The 20,434-nt window shown below is 35.7% G+C and overlaps 2 protein-coding genes across 6 annotated transcripts; both read left to right on the forward strand.

Moving 5' to 3' along the window:
- Positions 1,012-5,646, forward strand: LOC109355273 (protein SUPPRESSOR OF K(+) TRANSPORT GROWTH DEFECT 1). Its single transcript, XM_019598338.1, has 8 exons — positions 1,012-1,672; positions 2,547-2,652; positions 3,767-3,965; positions 4,482-4,550; positions 4,640-4,714; positions 4,822-4,920; positions 5,012-5,167; positions 5,269-5,646. Exons 1-8 carry the CDS (start codon positions 1,201-1,203, stop codon positions 5,392-5,394), a joined length of 1,302 nt encoding a protein of 433 aa, XP_019453883.1. The 5' UTR covers positions 1,012-1,200; the 3' UTR covers positions 5,395-5,646.
- On the forward strand, positions 6,752-18,984 carry LOC109355274 (protein HIRA-like). Of its 5 annotated transcripts, XM_019598340.1 has the most exons (12): positions 6,752-6,877; positions 7,220-7,457; positions 7,843-8,118; positions 8,337-8,588; positions 8,663-9,060; positions 9,456-9,679; positions 15,064-15,854; positions 16,388-16,598; positions 16,756-16,996; positions 17,376-17,498; positions 17,795-17,912; positions 18,296-18,984. In XM_019598340.1, exons 2-12 carry the CDS (start codon positions 7,350-7,352, stop codon positions 18,533-18,535), a joined length of 2,982 nt encoding a protein of 993 aa, XP_019453885.1. In that variant the 5' UTR covers positions 6,752-6,877; positions 7,220-7,349; the 3' UTR covers positions 18,536-18,984. The 5 variants fall into 5 exon arrangements, 4 of the variants coding, with proteins under 4 accessions (XP_019453885.1, XP_019453887.1, XP_019453884.1 ...); XM_019598339.1 differs by lacking the exons at positions 6,752-6,877; positions 7,220-7,457; positions 7,843-8,118; ... (1 more) ...; positions 8,663-9,060; positions 9,456-9,679 and adding exons at positions 12,136-12,261; positions 12,604-12,841; positions 13,227-13,502; positions 13,721-13,972; positions 14,047-14,444 and having other exon boundaries at positions 14,840-15,854; XR_002108644.1 differs by lacking the exons at positions 6,752-6,877; positions 7,220-7,457; positions 7,843-8,118; ... (1 more) ...; positions 8,663-9,060; positions 9,456-9,679 and adding exons at positions 12,275-12,841; positions 13,227-13,502; positions 13,721-13,972; positions 14,047-14,444 and having other exon boundaries at positions 14,840-15,854; positions 18,296-18,733; positions 18,769-18,984.

Consider the following 20,434-nt stretch of genomic DNA (forward strand, 5'->3'; position numbering starts at 1 on the left):
TAAATGGTGGGTTATAATGTCGGTGATAGGTAATATATGTGTATGTTATTATTTGGAGTATGATCTCCATTTATGTGTTATTTAATTATAGTCATGATATCTTGTTGATGAATTATATATTGATAAATGGTTAATTATGATATTGTTTGGGAATAAGTGTTGTTTACATTACATAGGTTGATTAGATAATTGTTTATGAGAACAATTGATGAGTTTGGTTATATTACTCATGTGGATTGGATAATTGTTTACGAGAACAACTGATGAGTTATAATGTGATATGTTATATATATAAACTGCTTTTCATATATGAGTGTAATATTCTAAGTAAGTCCATGCTGTCAATGAATTATATTCATTAGATGTATTATTCTCTCTTTCTCTTCTTTTCTATTGCTTGCTTTTCGGACGTGTGCTCGTCAGGTAGACATCTTTGCTCAAATTTGGAGCTACCCGTTCGTGATGTTCTAGGAGGGGGCATGAAAAATTGAGGAGAGGAAGTACCCTAGTTTTGGAGTTAGCCACTAGGAGTTACTTATCATTTTGTGACTTTTGAAACACTGACGGCTTCAGCTTGTTCATGTCTTTGTTTAGTGTCTTTTGGCGATGATTAATATTTCCGCTTTTTCTTGTTAGATATGTATATTAAGTACTTATGATCTTTTATATCTATGAATATGTATATTCAGGAAATGTTGTATCATTTCAGTTACCGTTCGGTAACCGATTTTGATTTCCACGTTATATGTTACTTAAGTAATGTCCCGGAAAAGAAAGATTTTTAAAAAGAAACAATTTTATATCACCAATTCAAAAAAAAGTTACTCACTTTTCCACGTAATAAATACAGAGTATTTTTCGGGGCGTTACAAATTACAACAATATATATACAACAAATTATGTCAGGTGTAAAAATTATACAATAATAAAAAATGAATAATAGTATAATACAATAATATACAAAATCTTACATTCAAATTGCAGGTGTAATAGTCATTACATGAGGTGAGAAGGCAAGTTGAAGTGTTTGGTGAGAGAGATTCCTTCTTACAATTTATACTATTTCTTTATCCAAACGCGGCACAAGACAAACCCTTTCTCCTCCAATTCCCAATTCCCTCTTTCTAGGGTTTCCGAAATCGATCTTTCAATCTAGTACATGCTATATTTGAGATTAACCACAACCACAATCACAATAAGATGTATAGCAATTTCAAAGAGCAAGCAATAGAATACGTGAAACAAGCCGTACAAGAAGACAATGCAGGAAACTACGCAAAAGCCTTCCCTCTCTACATGAACGCCTTGGAGTATTTCAAGACTCACCTCAAGTACGAGAAAAACCCTAAGATCAAGGAAGCAATCACTCAGAAATTCACCGAGTATCTCCGCCGCGCCGAGGAGATCCGTGCTGTCCTCGACGACGGTGGCCCAGGCCCAGCATCCAACGGTGATGCTGCCGTTGCTACCAGGCCCAAGACAAAGCCCAAGGATGGGGAAGGAGGGGAAGGGGAGGATCCGGAACAGGCCAAGCTCAGGGCTGGTCTTAACTCTGCAATCATAAGGGAGAAGCCTAATGTTAATTGGAATGATGTTGCTGGATTAGAGAGCGCGAAACAGTCGTTGCAGGAGGCGGTTATTTTGCCTGTTAAGTTTCCTCAGTTCTTCACAGGTGAGCTTTGTTTTTTGTGCTCTTGATTTCGGTTTCGGATAGTTGCAATTGGATACTAGTCATTGTTAGCTGAATTGAGTTATGCATTTCAACAGTGTTTTGCTTAATAATGCTATTTCTAATTAGGGAACCGGATGTATTGTATGCTAGGAATAGGAAAACACTTTTGCAGATACAGGATATATGTATGATAATATCTGTTAAAAGTAATATCTCTCATGATTTAAATGATTTCTTATTGGTTACAATGTTTGTAAAAAATGGATAATGAATAATTGAAAGGTTACCTATTGATCTCTCATTTTATTCCTTTTAAAAAAACTTTATGTAGGGAGAGTATTTAGTCAAAGTGAAAAATTAACCCACCTCTCCCCTCTCTTCTTCTTCAAACTCTTCTGTAAGGAAGTTTTGTTTTTTCATTTTAAAAAATTGAGAGATTTTAAAATGTTTGTAAAAATGAAAAAAATGATAATTGAGAGGTTATATATGATAATATTTCATTCTATTCCTTCATTTTAAAAGAATCTCAAATGCAGATAATGTGTAGTCAAAATAAAGAATGTGCCCTTCCTTTCCTTTCCCTCCCTACCCCCTTCATCAAAATATAACCTCAAAGTATGCAAGGAGGTGTTTCGACAGCAAGCTAATAATTTTGTTTATTCATTGCAATTTTGTTTAAACACTAATTCAAATCTTCAAAGCAAGGAACAGGTGAAGGAGTAAGATTTGATTTGGACGCTCTTTTATGACTTTACATCAGCGTAGTTGAAAATTTTTCTGTGTTGTATGAGCAGGACATGATTTAGTTTGACAAATGCTATGCCTTTTCTTGTAGTTTGTAAATGTTTAATTTGTTCTTCATTTTATAATTCAGGTAAAAGACGGCCCTGGAGGGCATTTTTGTTGTATGGACCACCAGGAACAGGTAAATCATATTTGGCCAAGGCTGTTGCAACAGAAGCTGACTCCACTTTTTTCAGGTATTTTATTCGATTATTTAAAATTTATGTACTAAACTAAGTTTGCCTGATGAAGATATGGTTCTTTGCTTAGCACATTAGATAAAGATCTCCTCGAGTATGTTAGGGTCTAAGGCCACTTTAGGTTTAGGGGAGCTAACATACTTGGGGAGATCTACATTTTATGGGCTAACCAAAAAACCATATAAGTAGACTTCATACCACATTTTAACCCAAAATCTTAAGGCATTAAGTTCATTGGTCCATCCACTTATATAACCTTCATCTTGTCCATTATTGTCCAATGTGAACTTCTTCACTCAAATCTTACTAATACTCGCAATCCCCAACAAGTGGCCTTGTCGATGAGTTATTCAGGATGCAAGTTTTTTGGTTTTCAATTTGGTGGGTGGTGGAACTGATTCTGGACTTGGTTCCTTTTTGTTGGATCATCTCTTTGATCATTACAGAAAAAAGTCCAAGAGCATCCTTTCAAGCCATTCCCTCCTCAAACCCATTGACATTGTCCTCCCCCTTGACAATGAAGCCATTTGTGACATGTGCAGGTGGCCCAACATTGGGAAGGGTCTAATGCCGCAATAAAATAACGGGGGACTAACTTCCCCATGAGCTAATTTTCAGGGTGATTTTTTAGCCCCAATTGTTCTAAATATGATATTAGAGCCCCTACCAGATGTTGGGCTGATTACAAATGTCTAGTCATACAAACTTCATGCTTGAAATGTTCAGTCGTGGTTGCAAGGAGTGTGTGTCAAGTGTTGAAGTCCCACATCCGTTGAGTATGTGAGTGAAGAACCATTAATTAGGCAACCATCCCCTTATGAGCTAGCTTTTGAAGTGGAGTTAGTCCTAGTTATTCTAATAAACCTCGGCCGGTGTAATTCTTGAAACAAGACAGGTTCAGAATGTAATGAAGTTAAATTCTAAGGAAGGTCAATGTAATTTCCCCCTATAATTTTCATTCCTGCACATGTGGCATGCAAGTTTTCAAGTTTGACCTTTTCTTGATAATAACATTGTATAAAAGAAAGGTATTCTGTATTATTTATTATGTATTAGGTCCATACGTGGCATGCTTTTACCAGTATATTTTAACTTTTGAACTCTTTACCAGTATATCTTCCTCAGACTTGGTTTCAAAGTGGATGGGTGAAAGTGAAAAGCTGGTTTCAAACCTTTTCCAAATGGCTCGAGACAGTGCACCATCTATCATATTTATTGATGAAATAGACTCTCTATGTGGTCAACGTGGTGAAGGCAATGAGAGTGAAGCTTCAAGACGAATTAAAACTGAACTTTTGGTGCAGATGCAGGTAATAGTTTTATGGTTGGCATATGCTGATAAGATTAATTAATAATAATTGGTTTGTTGTTAATATTTAAATTGCGCCGTTCTCAACAAGTCAAGAAGCCCGACTCCCAGTTTATACAGACATATATATGGGTTATCTACCAAAATAGTTTCAAATCCTACATAAAAAGTGCAATTGGTTTCTTAAGGGTATGAAGTATTATTCCATTGAGGCATATCCTTGTCTTATGCTATAAGCTATTGCATGCTTCAGTCATTTGGGTGCCGAAGACATGTTAATTCTTCATGTTTGACAAAAAATTATAGGGCCCTTATACCACTGGACCAACTTGTTGTTGGTATTTATGGTGCCATTTGGACTTCCTTTGAACTAATTTTCTTAAATTTATTATTATTCATTTCCCCCCCCCCCCCCTAAATCAGAATGATAGGGCTTCCAACAGTTTTGGCATCAGTCATTTTATTTTATCTATTCTTATTTCAAATTATATTGTAGTTTTTCCAATTTACATCGTAGGGTGTAGGAAACAATGATCAGAAAGTTCTTGTTCTTGCAGCAACAAATACACCTTATGCTCTAGACCAGGTAAGAAAAAATAATTCTGTTTAATGTGATCTTATATTGTCTCAATGAGATTCTGTTTCAAATTTCAATTAGTCAATTTGTAATTTCAGGCAATAAGGAGGCGTTTTGATAAGCGTATTTATATTCCACTACCAGATGTGAAGGCTCGCCAACACATGTTCAAGGCAAGGGCAATATGAGTGATTATGTTTTTGAAGGATATGTTTTATTGGATTTTGTAAACTGTGCAAATGGTTTTACTATGACCTTTCTGGCTTGATAAATTGAACAGGTGCATCTAGGAGATACTCCCCATAACTTGACTGAAGGTGATTTTGAACACCTAGCTCGCAAGACAGAGGGGTTTTCAGGTTCAGACGTAGCTGTCTGTGTAAGTTTGACCTGTATATGAAATAACCTGATTGCAATTATCATTTTTTTGGATGAGCATCAAGTTAAAGGTGTTTGAACCTCTTCTACAGGTGAAAGATGTTCTATTTGAACCTGTTCGCAAGACTCAAGATGCCATGTTTTTCTTTAAGAATCATGAGGGTATGTGGATCCCATGTGGACCTAAGCAACAGAGTGCAGTTCAAATTACAATGCAGGACCTTGCTGCAAAAGGACTTGCTTCTAAGGTGATCAATATGTGCTTACTTTGTTGACATAGGATTGTAGGGCTTCTTTTTTAAATGATAATTGGAGAAGCAGTGTTTTTATGTTCTTGTTTGCTGTGCAGATCCTTCCACCACCGATATCCAGAACAGATTTTGACAAGGTGCTTGCCAGACAAAGGCCCACAGTAAGCAAAAGTGACCTTGATGTTCATGAGAGATTCACAAAGGAGTTTGGAGAGGAAGGTTAATTCTGATGGGATTTTCACTTCAAAGATCCCATGCTGGTTTAAACATATTCTTATGATTTGTAATTTACTTAGCTATTGGAGCAGGTGAAATGCATTTCTTTTTAGTTCTGGGGGATGTGAATTCTCCTGTAACAAAAGTGGATTTATAAAAGTAAATACTTATTTTGCTTCTCCTAAATTGTGTATAAAACAGAATCCAGTGATCAGAAAAAATAACTTGTATGTGATGATTGCTTATGTTGGATTGTTGCTCTTTCCTTTTGAATATAAATTTCACAAGATGGGTAAGAATTTCAGCAAGTATGCTTGCCTAAAGACAAAATAGTTTCATGTACTAATTAATATTGATGTTGTCACAAAAGCTGTTTTGAATCGGCATGACATTGATTTAGTGGTATAAGATCCCATTGAATCCTCAAGTAGATGAAAATGTTAAACATTCGATTCCTGAGAGCAATATTTGTTGGGAAGAACTGATACACTTTGAACGAGATTAGTTCATTGCCTATAGAGTGAAGGGATATCCTTGTTTATATAAAAATATGTTCTTAAGAGACTCTTTAAGGAAATTAGGTATGGGGAAAAAATGAAATAAATTCTCAGATGCTACCTTATTTTCTTTCTTAAAACAAAGATTATGAAAGATAAAAATGTTAAAATCAAACTCTTGTATGATTCTTAAAAGTCAACATGATACATAATAAAAAGGAACAAGTTTGAGAAATTAGTTTGGCTTTTATCAAAATTTTAATGTGGGTTTAGAAAATATGTTGGAAAGTTGATATGAGCCTAATCAACTTTCCAACCGACCCAAAACAAAGTGAAGTTTGATAAATATGGAAGGAGGAGTGGAAATGTGTAATTATATTTTATTTCGAAAAAAAACCTAAAATTAAAGAATTAACCGGACATGATGATTTATTTATATTAGAGAATAATGTATCTCTTATACTAGGAGATAAATATCTCCTCCAGTTAGTAGAAGTATGATATGTGGATTGATTTGTTTAGTTTTAGAAATATTCTTGTAAAATATAATTAAATATGATACATGTCATGATTTTATTGGTCGAAGAATATAATTTATCTTATGCCAAAAATACTCTTCTATTATCTATTTTAATTTTAAAAAACTTCTACTTTTTTTTCCTAACCATTATCTTAATATGTAGTCCTCTTTTTTGTTGTTGTTATTGTTTCTGTAACAATTTTTCTTCTTAATATTCTCCTTTTTCACCATAAGCATATTTGCACAAGCAATGTTAGGGAACCATGCATGAAAAGCCGAAGTCACAACTCACAAGTAAGTAACATCATTCACAATTACATAAATATCCTTTATTATTTTATTTTCCAGTCTATGATCAGATTTATTTTCAGTTTTCACTTCTCTGTCTGTTTTATCTGTCCATCAAAAAACCCGAAAATTTATTTGCTTCCTTAACTCTGAACATTAAGTACTATTGTCTGCTGAGTAGAACTAGTAACTACTGTTTCTCATTCTCTTCACCCCATTTTATTTTTGTTTCTTTATTTTCTCTATACCTTTCTAAATTTCTTCCTTTTTCAGTCATTGCCATTATAGCTTCTTTTGATGTTTTATAGTTAAAAGAGGAGATTAACTCGCATCTTCTCCAACTCCCCTAATTATGTTGTAGGGTTCTGTTCATTTGCCCCAAAAATTGGTGCTTTATCTTTTTCATTTTTATTTTTTTTTCAGAAAGTTTATAAAATTAGGGTTTTTTATTTTCCGTCAAAGATAATTACTAGAATTTACGTGTCAATTTCATGGAATTTTACTGAATCTGGTAAAGGGGTTTTTCAGAAGCAGCAATTTTTGTAGGATTCTGTAGGTTTTGAATAGAGTGTGTTTGAAGTTCTCAGCTCCCTCCATTCCCCAGTTGGGAGAAGGAAAAAGAAGCTGTTTTGATAGTAAAAGTAGAGATTTTTGGAAGATGATTGCTGAAAAACCTAGCTGGGTTAGACATGAAGGAATGCAAATATTCTCTATTGATGTTCAACCTGGTGCACTTCGGTTCGTTACTGGTGGTGGTGACCACAAGGTATGGCCTAGAGTCTCAATTTACTGATATGAGTTTTAACTTTTGGTTCTGTCATTATTTGTTGTCTAAGGATATGGAACACTATTATATCCATTACCTAGTGTAATTTATCTTTGTCAATTTTATGGATAAATTGAATACTTTATTACCAATTTGATTGATATTGTTGCTGTATTCATTGGGAAAGAGTGATGCAATGTCATTAGGTTTCTATTTTTCTTGTAATAAGCACTCATTAATCTCTTGTAAGTTCTTCGTACCCCAGGTACTTAATTAATAAAACCATTTTTGCCGACAAAAAAACATTGCATGAGACTGAGACTTAGAGAGCTGTATCATTGTTAATTGATTTTGATTTCAAAGATTCCCTGTGTCATTCATGCAGGTTCGCATATGGAATATGAAGTCTGTTTCTAGGGACATGGAAAATGACGAGTCGTCGCAGAGGCTTCTTGCAACCCTGCGCGATCATTTCGGGTCGGTTAACTGTGTTAGGTGGGCCAAGCATGGAAGGTATGTCGCGTCAGGGTCTGATAATCAGGTGATATTGGTTCATGAGAGGAAGCCTGGTTCAGGAACCACAGAATTTGGCAGCGGAGAGCCACCGGATATTGAAAACTGGAAAGTTGTAATGACTTTGAGAGGGCACACTGCAGATGTGGTAATTACTTTTTCTGTCTAGGTGTCTTGTTTATTTTTGAGAAAGTCTTTCAAGTTTCAGCCCATCAGCTCACATTTGTTCTTCGGAAGTAAACGAGCTTGATGTGTTGTCAAAATGGTTCTGTATTGTTACTTATTATCAACCTGCTTAACCATGTGCTTATACTTTTTTTTAATGAGCATCATTAACTTGGGACCATTTGTCCATGCTTAAAGTAGGTGGATCTTAATTGGTCTCCCGATGATTCCACATTGGCAAGTGCGAGTTTGGATAATACCATCCATATATGGAATATGAGCAATGGCATTTGTATTGCTGTTCTAAGGGGGCACTCTAGCTTGGTTAAGGGGGTTACTTGGGATCCTATTGGCTCCTTTATAGCTAGTCAGTCTGATGATAAAACTGTCATTATTTGGCGAACAAGTGATTGGAGTCTTGTTCATAGGACAGATGGTCACTGGGAAAAATCAGTAAGTTTTTTATTTTCAAATTTATTCAGACCCAAAATAAATTCTGTTTCCTAATTGAACTGTGTCCATTTCAGCTTGGCTCAACCTTTTTCAGGCGACTTGGATGGTCTCCCTGTGGTCATTTTATCACCACTACTCATGGGTTCCAGAAGCCAAGGCATTCTGCACCTGTGCTGGAGAGAGGGGAATGGTCTGCAACATTTGACTTCTTAGGACACAATGCTCCTATTATTGTGGTTAAGTTCAACCATTCAATGTTTAGAAGGAATTCTTCTAATGCTCAGGACGTGAAATCTGCACCTGTTGGGTGGGCCAATGGTTCTTCCAAGACAGAAAGCAAAGAGCCACAGCCGTATAATGTTATTGCTGTTGGAAGTCAAGATCGAAATATAACAGTTTGGACTACTGCTAGTCCCCGTCCTCTTTTTGTGGCTAAGCATTTCTTTACTCAAAGTGTTGTGGATTTATCCTGGTATGCTTTTACGTATGGCTGGTATTATATATGTAGTTTGATTGATTATTCTAAGTTAGTTTGACTTTTTCAATTCCTTGAATGACTCTTAATAGAGTATTATAAATTTAGAAACCAGGCTAAGACTTGCAGCAGTTTAATTTAGATAACGACTCTTCACAGTAGAGTGCAATGCCGCTGCACTGCACCGACCTCTAGCTGGGTCAGCAGAGACGGTTAGATTGTAAGGTTGCAGTTACACATCACAACTGGTATAAATACCAAGCCGCTCACATACCTGTTAGTTTGACTTTTTCATTTTAGGTTACACTCTAGTTTGAATGTTGATTCTAACTTAATTTGTCCTTTTCATTTCTTTGAATTATTATTATTAATTTTTTCCCCTTTTGAAGCAGGAGCCCTGATGGATATTCACTTTTTGCCTGTTCCTTGGATGGTTCTGTGGCTACATTTCATTTTGAGGTGAAAGAACTTGGGCAGAGACTAAGTGACACTGAGCTAGATGAGTTGAAGAAAAGTCGCTATGGTGACGGGAGAGGTCGTCAAGCAAACTTAGCAGAGAGTGCAGCACAATTATTGCTTGAAGCAGCTTCTGCCAAGCGAAAATCTAATAAAAAAGGTTCTGTTGTTCAGCAAAACCAGAAAATGGCAAAAGTTGTTAATTTTCTTAAATTTATTATTATTCATTTCCCCCCCCCCCCCCTAAATCAGAATGATAGGGCTTCCAACAGTTTTGGCATCAGTCATTTTATTTTATCTATTCTTATTTCAAATTATATTGTAGTTTTTCCAATTTACATCGTAGGGTGTAGGAAACAATGATCAGAAAGTTCTTGTTCTTGCAGCAACAAATACACCTTATGCTCTAGACCAGGTAAGAAAAAATAATTCTGTTTAATGTGATCTTATATTGTCTCAATGAGATTCTGTTTCAAATTTCAATTAGTCAATTTGTAATTTCAGGCAATAAGGAGGCGTTTTGATAAGCGTATTTATATTCCACTACCAGATGTGAAGGCTCGCCAACACATGTTCAAGGCAAGGGCAATATGAGTGATTATGTTTTTGAAGGATATGTTTTATTGGATTTTGTAAACTGTGCAAATGGTTTTACTATGACCTTTCTGGCTTGATAAATTGAACAGGTGCATCTAGGAGATACTCCCCATAACTTGACTGAAGGTGATTTTGAACACCTAGCTCGCAAGACAGAGGGGTTTTCAGGTTCAGACGTAGCTGTCTGTGTAAGTTTGACCTGTATATGAAATAACCTGATTGCAATTATCATTTTTTTGGATGAGCATCAAGTTAAAGGTGTTTGAACCTCTTCTACAGGTGAAAGATGTTCTATTTGAACCTGTTCGCAAGACTCAAGATGCCATGTTTTTCTTTAAGAATCATGAGGGTATGTGGATCCCATGTGGACCTAAGCAACAGAGTGCAGTTCAAATTACAATGCAGGACCTTGCTGCAAAAGGACTTGCTTCTAAGGTGATCAATATGTGCTTACTTTGTTGACATAGGATTGTAGGGCTTCTTTTTTAAATGATAATTGGAGAAGCAGTGTTTTTATGTTCTTGTTTGCTGTGCAGATCCTTCCACCACCGATATCCAGAACAGATTTTGACAAGGTGCTTGCCAGACAAAGGCCCACAGTAAGCAAAAGTGACCTTGATGTTCATGAGAGATTCACAAAGGAGTTTGGAGAGGAAGGTTAATTCTGATGGGATTTTCACTTCAAAGATCCCATGCTGGTTTAAACATATTCTTATGATTTGTAATTTACTTAGCTATTGGAGCAGGTGAAATGCATTTCTTTTTAGTTCTGGGGGATGTGAATTCTCCTGTAACAAAAGTGGATTTATAAAAGTAAATACTTATTTTGCTTCTCCTAAATTGTGTATAAAACAGAATCCAGTGATCAGAAAAAATAACTTGTATGTGATGATTGCTTATGTTGGATTGTTGCTCTTTCCTTTTGAATATAAATTTCACAAGATGGGTAAGAATTTCAGCAAGTATGCTTGCCTAAAGACAAAATAGTTTCATGTACTAATTAATATTGATGTTGTCACAAAAGCTGTTTTGAATCGGCATGACATTGATTTAGTGGTATAAGATCCCATTGAATCCTCAAGTAGATGAAAATGTTAAACATTCGATTCCTGAGAGCAATATTTGTTGGGAAGAACTGATACACTTTGAACGAGATTAGTTCATTGCCTATAGAGTGAAGGGATATCCTTGTTTATATAAAAATATGTTCTTAAGAGACTCTTTAAGGAAATTAGGTATGGGGAAAAAATGAAATAAATTCTCAGATGCTACCTTATTTTCTTTCTTAAAACAAAGATTATGAAAGATAAAAATGTTAAAATCAAACTCTTGTATGATTCTTAAAAGTCAACATGATACATAATAAAAAGGAACAAGTTTGAGAAATTAGTTTGGCTTTTATCAAAATTTTAATGTGGGTTTAGAAAATATGTTGGAAAGTTGATATGAGCCTAATCAACTTTCCAACCGACCCAAAACAAAGTGAAGTTTGATAAATATGGAAGGAGGAGTGGAAATGTGTAATTATATTTTATTTCGAAAAAAAACCTAAAATTAAAGAATTAACCGGACATGATGATTTATTTATATTAGAGAATAATGTATCTCTTATACTAGGAGATAAATATCTCCTCCAGTTAGTAGAAGTATGATATGTGGATTGATTTGTTTAGTTTTAGAAATATTCTTGTAAAATATAATTAAATATGATACATGTCATGATTTTATTGGTCGAAGAATATAATTTATCTTATGCCAAAAATACTCTTCTATTATCTATTTTAATTTTAAAAAACTTCTACTTTTTTTTCCTAACCATTATCTTAATATGTAGTCCTCTTTTTTGTTGTTGTTATTGTTTCTGTAACAATTTTTCTTCTTAATATTCTCCTTTTTCACCATAAGCATATTTGCACAAGCAATGTTAGGGAACCATGCATGAAAAGCCGAAGTCACAACTCACAAGTAAGTAACATCATTCACAATTACATAAATATCCTTTATTATTTTATTTTCCAGTCTATGATCAGATTTATTTTCAGTTTTCACTTCTCTGTCTGTTTTATCTGTCCATCAAAAAACCCGAAAATTTATTTGCTTCCTTAACTCTGAACATTAAGTACTATTGTCTGCTGAGTAGAACTAGTAACTACTGTTTCTCATTCTCTTCACCCCATTTTATTTTTGTTTCTTTATTTTCTCTATACCTTTCTAAATTTCTTCCTTTTTCAGTCATTGCCATTATAGCTTCTTTTGATGTTTTATAGTTAAAAGAGGAGATTAACTCGCATCTTCTCCAACTCCCCTAATTATGTTGTAGGGTTCTGTTCATTTGCCCCAAAAATTGGTGCTTTATCTTTTTCATTTTTATTTTTTTTTCAGAAAGTTTATAAAATTAGGGTTTTTTATTTTCCGTCAAAGATAATTACTAGAATTTACGTGTCAATTTCATGGAATTTTACTGAATCTGGTAAAGGGGTTTTTCAGAAGCAGCAATTTTTGTAGGATTCTGTAGGTTTTGAATAGAGTGTGTTTGAAGTTCTCAGCTCCCTCCATTCCCCAGTTGGGAGAAGGAAAAAGAAGCTGTTTTGATAGTAAAAGTAGAGATTTTTGGAAGATGATTGCTGAAAAACCTAGCTGGGTTAGACATGAAGGAATGCAAATATTCTCTATTGATGTTCAACCTGGTGCACTTCGGTTCGTTACTGGTGGTGGTGACCACAAGGTATGGCCTAGAGTCTCAATTTACTGATATGAGTTTTAACTTTTGGTTCTGTCATTATTTGTTGTCTAAGGATATGGAACACTATTATATCCATTACCTAGTGTAATTTATCTTTGTCAATTTTATGGATAAATTGAATACTTTATTACCAATTTGATTGATATTGTTGCTGTATTCATTGGGAAAGAGTGATGCAATGTCATTAGGTTTCTATTTTTCTTGTAATAAGCACTCATTAATCTCTTGTAAGTTCTTCGTACCCCAGGTACTTAATTAATAAAACCATTTTTGCCGACAAAAAAACATTGCATGAGACTGAGACTTAGAGAGCTGTATCATTGTTAATTGATTTTGATTTCAAAGATTCCCTGTGTCATTCATGCAGGTTCGCATATGGAATATGAAGTCTGTTTCTAGGGACATGGAAAATGACGAGTCGTCGCAGAGGCTTCTTGCAACCCTGCGCGATCATTTCGGGTCGGTTAACTGTGTTAGGTGGGCCAAGCATGGAAGGTATGTCGCGTCAGGGTCTGATAATCAGGTGATATTGGTTCATGAGAGGAAGCCTGGTTCAGGAACCACAGAATTTGGCAGCGGAGAGCCACCGGATATTGAAAACTGGAAAGTTGTAATGACTTTGAGAGGGCACACTGCAGATGTGGTAATTACTTTTTCTGTCTAGGTGTCTTGTTTATTTTTGAGAAAGTCTTTCAAGTTTCAGCCCATCAGCTCACATTTGTTCTTCGGAAGTAAACGAGCTTGATGTGTTGTCAAAATGGTTCTGTATTGTTACTTATTATCAACCTGCTTAACCATGTGCTTATACTTTTTTTTAATGAGCATCATTAACTTGGGACCATTTGTCCATGCTTAAAGTAGGTGGATCTTAATTGGTCTCCCGATGATTCCACATTGGCAAGTGCGAGTTTGGATAATACCATCCATATATGGAATATGAGCAATGGCATTTGTATTGCTGTTCTAAGGGGGCACTCTAGCTTGGTTAAGGGGGTTACTTGGGATCCTATTGGCTCCTTTATAGCTAGTCAGTCTGATGATAAAACTGTCATTATTTGGCGAACAAGTGATTGGAGTCTTGTTCATAGGACAGATGGTCACTGGGAAAAATCAGTAAGTTTTTTATTTTCAAATTTATTCAGACCCAAAATAAATTCTGTTTCCTAATTGAACTGTGTCCATTTCAGCTTGGCTCAACCTTTTTCAGGCGACTTGGATGGTCTCCCTGTGGTCATTTTATCACCACTACTCATGGGTTCCAGAAGCCAAGGCATTCTGCACCTGTGCTGGAGAGAGGGGAATGGTCTGCAACATTTGACTTCTTAGGACACAATGCTCCTATTATTGTGGTTAAGTTCAACCATTCAATGTTTAGAAGGAATTCTTCTAATGCTCAGGACGTGAAATCTGCACCTGTTGGGTGGGCCAATGGTTCTTCCAAGACAGAAAGCAAAGAGCCACAGCCGTATAATGTTATTGCTGTTGGAAGTCAAGATCGAAATATAACAGTTTGGACTACTGCTAGTCCCCGTCCTCTTTTTGTGGCTAAGCATTTCTTTACTCAAAGTGTTGTGGATTTATCCTGGTATGCTTTTACGTATGGCTGGTATTATATATGTAGTTTGATTGATTATTCTAAGTTAGTTTGACTTTTTCAATTCCTTGAATGACTCTTAATAGAGTATTATAAATTTAGAAACCAGGCTAAGACTTGCAGCAGTTTAATTTAGATAACGACTCTTCACAGTAGAGTGCAATGCCGCTGCACTGCACCGACCTCTAGCTGGGTCAGCAGAGACGGTTAGATTGTAAGGTTGCAGTTACACATCACAACTGGTATAAATACCAAGCCGCTCACATACCTGTTAGTTTGACTTTTTCATTTTAGGTTACACTCTAGTTTGAATGTTGATTCTAACTTAATTTGTCCTTTTCATTTCTTTGAATTATTATTATTAATTTTTTCCCCTTTTGAAGCAGGAGCCCTGATGGATATTCACTTTTTGCCTGTTCCTTGGATGGTTCTGTGGCTACATTTCATTTTGAGGTGAAAGAACTTGGGCAGAGACTAAGTGACACTGAGCTAGATGAGTTGAAGAAAAGTCGCTATGGTGACGGGAGAGGTCGTCAAGCAAACTTAGCAGAGAGTGCAGCACAATTATTGCTTGAAGCAGCTTCTGCCAAGCGAAAATCTAATAAAAAAGGTTCTGTTGTTCAGCAAAACCAGAAAATGGCAAAAGTTGTTTTTGATGCAGGCATTACTACAAAGAATGCTGAGCCTCAAGTAGATGATAGTAAGAAGAGTGGAGGTCTTGTTGGAGATGGATCAAACAAAGCTATGACCTCCAGTCGAATTTCTAGCCCTGTCAAGCAAAGAGAATATAGACGACCTGATGGTAGAAAAAGAATTATTCCAGAAGCAGTTGGCGTGCCTGTTCAGCAGGAAAACATTTCTTCTGCGGTTCAGTCTCAAGCACTTGATTTCCCTATTATATCTTCTGATGTCAGAAAGGGTACCAATGGAGTTGTATATAATGATGATGGCATAAAAGCAAGTACCTTGGGAGGAGCTCCTGGCAGAATTTCAGATTTGAAAGAACTTTCTGGGGTTACTGCAAGGGCCACTATTTCTGACAGCCTAGTGATTGAGAAGGTTCTGGATTCTGCTGGAAGAGATGGAAACATCAATGTTGAGCAATTGGGAAACTCAATGGCTTGTAGTTCCTTGTCTGGTTCTTGTGTTACTCTTTCCATCAGGGTATTTGACAACAAAGGTGGGGAGGATACTTCACCTATTTGTTTGGAAGCACAACCAAACGAGCATTCTGTGAATGACATTATGGGGGTGGGAAATGCATATACGATGAGAGAAACTGAAATCTCTTGCACAAGGGGGTCTCAAGCACTTTGGTCTGATAGGATATCAGGAAAAGTCACTGTTTTAGCAGGAAATGCAAATTTCTGGGCTGTTGGGTGTGAAGATGGATGTCTGCAGGTAAATGGTTTTCTTTTCACTATTAATTTTTGTTAGCATTTATGATATATTGCATAACATGATTATATTGTCTCATTTTCTGTGGTAGTTATACCCAACTTCCTTTACATTAAATTTCTTTCATATTGTCGAGCTTGATTGCTTGTTTTATGAAGACAAAGAAATTTATATACCGAATCAATGACGTAACTTGTTCAGAATGTCACCATCATATGTAATAACTATTTTATAGCAATTGATATTTAATGGGAAACACTGCAAACTAGTGGGTGAACTCAACTATCTGTTCTAATCCTCTCCGGCTCCTATCATGCAGTGTGTTCTATGCCTTTTCTCCAGTTACCTCTTGTACTCTGAGAAAAAAAAGTAATTTAAGTTTCAACTTAAAGATGTGCTTCTGTTCTCCAATTGGCAACGACTAATACATATATTATGTGTTATGCATGTGTGGCTCAAATCTTTTTTAACCTGTAAAACTTACACATGGTAATAACTAATACACGACTTTTTGTCTTTTGTTTACCTCTAAGAAGATTTACACAAAGTGTGGGAGACGAGCAATGCCTACCATGATGATGGGATCTGCAGCAACATTTGTAGACTGTGATGAGTGCTGGAAATTGTTGCTGGTGACAAGGAAGGGATCCCTTTATTTATGGGATTTATTCAACCGAACCTGTCTCCTTAAGGACTCATTGGCTTCTCTCATTGCTTTGAGTCCTAATTCATCTGCTAAATATGCTGGTACATAAATTACCTACATATGTTTGATATTAGAGATGCTTGATTTTTTAACTATTATTTCTGTACTTATCCTTTTGCTGATATGAGGACAACTTGTCTTGGTTTTATGACAATTGTTCATATGATTTTTTGCTTCTATATTGTAATTTTCATTCAGGAACTATTAAAGTTATATCTGCCAAGCTATCAAAATCTGGTTCTCCTCTTGTTGTTTTGGCCACTCGCCATGCTTTCCTATTTGACATGAGTCTCAAGTGTTGGCTAAGGGTGGCTGATGACTGCTTCCCGGGATCAAATTTTACCAGCTCCTGGAGTTTGGGTTTAATTCAAAGTGGTGAGCTGGCTGCTTTGCAGGTTGATGTTAGAAAATATTTGGCTCGGAAGCCAGGTTGGACTAGGTGTGTATCTATTGGTGATTATTTTGCTACTCCCTTTAGTTAGTGCTAGACATGATGTGAAGATGCTATGTGATATTGTTTGAAATAGATTCAAAGGGATACAAAAGGTGGGAGGGATATTAGCCGTTCTTGATCCTGTTATTTTGTGACCATTGGCTTCAGATTTAGTGTCAGATTATGGCATGGTTAATTGATATTTCTGGAGATTCAGTTCTTTATCTACGAATCTAAATATATATTAAAATAATAGGGATATGGCTACACATAAGTAGGAAAATAGGTGAAAATATTGTTTCCTTGTTCATATTTCGGTTAAGAAAGAAAACAGAACATGCTTGTTCTCTAGGGTTTTCATCTAAACCTGAATCTTTTGATGCAGATTAACTGATGATGGAGTGCAGACGCGAGCTCATTTGGAAGCTCAGTCAGCCTCTTCTTTGGCTTTGGGATCCCCCAGTGAATATCGACAATGCCTATTGTCCTATGTTCGCTTTCTTGCAAGGTGTTATTCTATTTTTTTCTTCTTTAATATATTTTCCAAATGCAATTTGAGACTTATTTATTTATGCTAAAATCCTTGGTGAGATTATTAAATATTTAAATTATTTAATTTGGATGATAACATCCTTTAAGATGGATGCAGCTCAACTCCTTGTAATAAGTCTTGAGGAATTTATTTATGAAGAAGGACGCCACACAGAGAATGCAGTTAGCTAGTTATAAAATTAGTTTTGAAATACTCTGTAACTATGCCAGACACAGAATGCAGACTAAGCTAAAAATTATACATAATTGCAGAGAAGCGGATGAATCTCGACTGCGAGAAGTCTGTGAGAGTTTCCTTGGACCTCCAACAGGGATGGCTAAAGAAGCATCCTCTGATTCAAATAGGCCAGCTTGGGATCCTCTTGTGCTTGTAAGATTAAAATTTTCTTATCACCACTTTTATAACAAAATTATATTGTGCGAACCCTTATTGTTATTATTCGCTGCTAAAAATGAGTCAAGCTAGGAATAGTAGAATGTCACAGCAATGTAGGTAATTCTTTTCCTGTTCATAAATGGACCATTGCTGAAATTTGGGAGCGTCTATTGCCAGTTTACCACACCTATTCCATTAGCTTTTAATTAAATGAGCTTTGAATCAAAACAAATAAAAGGGTTTATCGTAAAAAGTTAATACAATAACAGTCCTAGTAGACAAAGGATGCTGGAGCCTGGAATTACTATTGACTAACAGAACTGCTCTAATTGTCAAACCACATGATCACCTTATCATCTGAATTTTTTCATTTGCAGGGAATGAGGAAACACAAACTCCTTAGGGAAGATATTCTTCCATCCATGGCATCAAACAGGAAAGTCCAGAGACTGCTTAACGAGTTCATGGATCTACTATCCGAATACGAGATTGCAGATGCTAATCAAGACCAACAAAATCCCGTGTTAACGAAGACATCTTCACTTGTAACCAATCAAATAAAGAGTGGTTCACTAACAAAAGATAAAGTGGACACAGCTCCACCAAAAATAGATTAGAAGTATCCCGAGCATGTTGCAGCCACAGATTCCAAGTAAAATGCCCAAGTTGCAAAAGATCAAACGAGTGAAGTGCAGATGACCTTGTAGCTGATCAGCTTGTCCAGGAAACAGATGAAAGGGAAGGAGGTTTGCGACTTAAACATGTTACTATTGTAGGTAGTATTCTACTTGGGATGTTCAATGATGAATGTAGTTTCCGACCTGCATCATGCTTAACAAATTCTAGGGAGCAATGATAAGATTTTCATTGATGGTCAACTCTCTAGCTCTTCACTGAGAGATCGGAGCTTTGTTGTACAATGTAAAAGTACTTATACAATTAGAAGTGCTTATTTAAGGAACCTTGTGCTGGATGTTGTAAATCCAAATTTCCAGTTAATATTGTCGAACAGCTATGGAAAATTCATGTAATGAGACTGCTTATAGTTATGTTAGCTTGTTTTTATTTTAAGATTGTTCTGGTAGCGATCACGGTGGTTACAATTTCAGGAACTCACCATGACTTTCAGGCAATTGTGGGCAAATGTGGCCGATGCGCCACAGTTGTGGGGATAAGAGCTCATTTTTAAGTATTGTATTTTTAGTGATGTTTTTTTAAGTATTGTGTCATGTTATATACAAGCAAGACAATGTTGAAACAGGATACATACAAGAGAAATATTCCAATTTTTTAGTTTGGGAAGACATTTTTCTCCACCTGAGGCCATTCTGCATGAATTGGGCATATGATTATTATGAGTGGCATAGCCACCTAATACCACTGATTAAGCTTTATCAATCCCTAATACAGATTATATACCAAATAAATAATAAGATAGTCATCCATTATAATTAATATTCTATTTTATGTTTATGCTACAAAAAAAGAACTTTGGGTAATACCAAATACGAGGCCTAGGATATGAGCCCGTTTATATATTGGATTAATGAATGATAGCCTCTTTGACCCATTTTAAAACTTTGCTTGATAGATTGATTTAGGGTTGGCCTACCTGCTTCTAATGTTTGTATTGTTTCCGTTGATCCAGTTAAGTCAAACAGACATATTTTGGATGGGTAAAAAAATGTCTAACAAAATGAATTACCTATTTATATTGTTTATGTGCTTAGCCACTGTCAGATACCGATTTACGGTTGGAAGATCGACTTTTTAACTTATGAAGAGGTCAACTTGATTTTACTTCTCTCGAATGATTTGGAGTCGTTAAAACATGGAGAATAACTCTCTTTTAAGCCCAAATTAGATAAAATGGTCTGTAAACAATGATTATGAGCTTCGTAATCAATTAAGGATCGATGAATGTATTAGCATCCAATCCGCCTGCATTAAAATGATATCCTCACTAACACCATCTTCCAGATGTTGGACCTAATTTTTGTTTGAAAGACTGACTCTACGACTGGCACTTGGAACGGTTCAATTGAACTGTCAACAATGACCCAATATTTATTCCATTTACTTATTTTGAATAAATGACAAGCAAATTAGTGAAAGGTATTGAAGTATATTCGTTCTTTGTTTAATCTATTAGATATGAACACACTTCATTAACACTTAAAAGTAAGAAGATACATACATCTTAAAATAAGAAGATACATACAAGTACTTGTGTCCCACTTATACATGTATAGATCATCTAAGGAAATTCAGACTAACCCAACTTTCCTTTTTGGTTTGGCTTAGTTGAGATTGGATTATCACACTAGGATTTGGTTGTGGCTATGAAGTATGAACTGCCAATTTTTGTGGCATTTGATCCAAAATTGAAGTGTAGACTATGAAATACCATATTTGCTTTGATGAGGGGGCAATGCTGAATAGTTGAAGGACAGATGTCAACCTTACACATCCTTACATTCAATATTCTAATTGATAGGTTGTTAGTTGCTACCACA

The sequence above is a fragment of the Lupinus angustifolius genome, chromosome LG08 (genome assembly GCF_001865875.1).
Source record: "Lupinus angustifolius cultivar Tanjil chromosome LG08, LupAngTanjil_v1.0, whole genome shotgun sequence".
NCBI classification, from domain to species: Eukaryota; Viridiplantae; Streptophyta; class Magnoliopsida; order Fabales; family Fabaceae; genus Lupinus; species Lupinus angustifolius.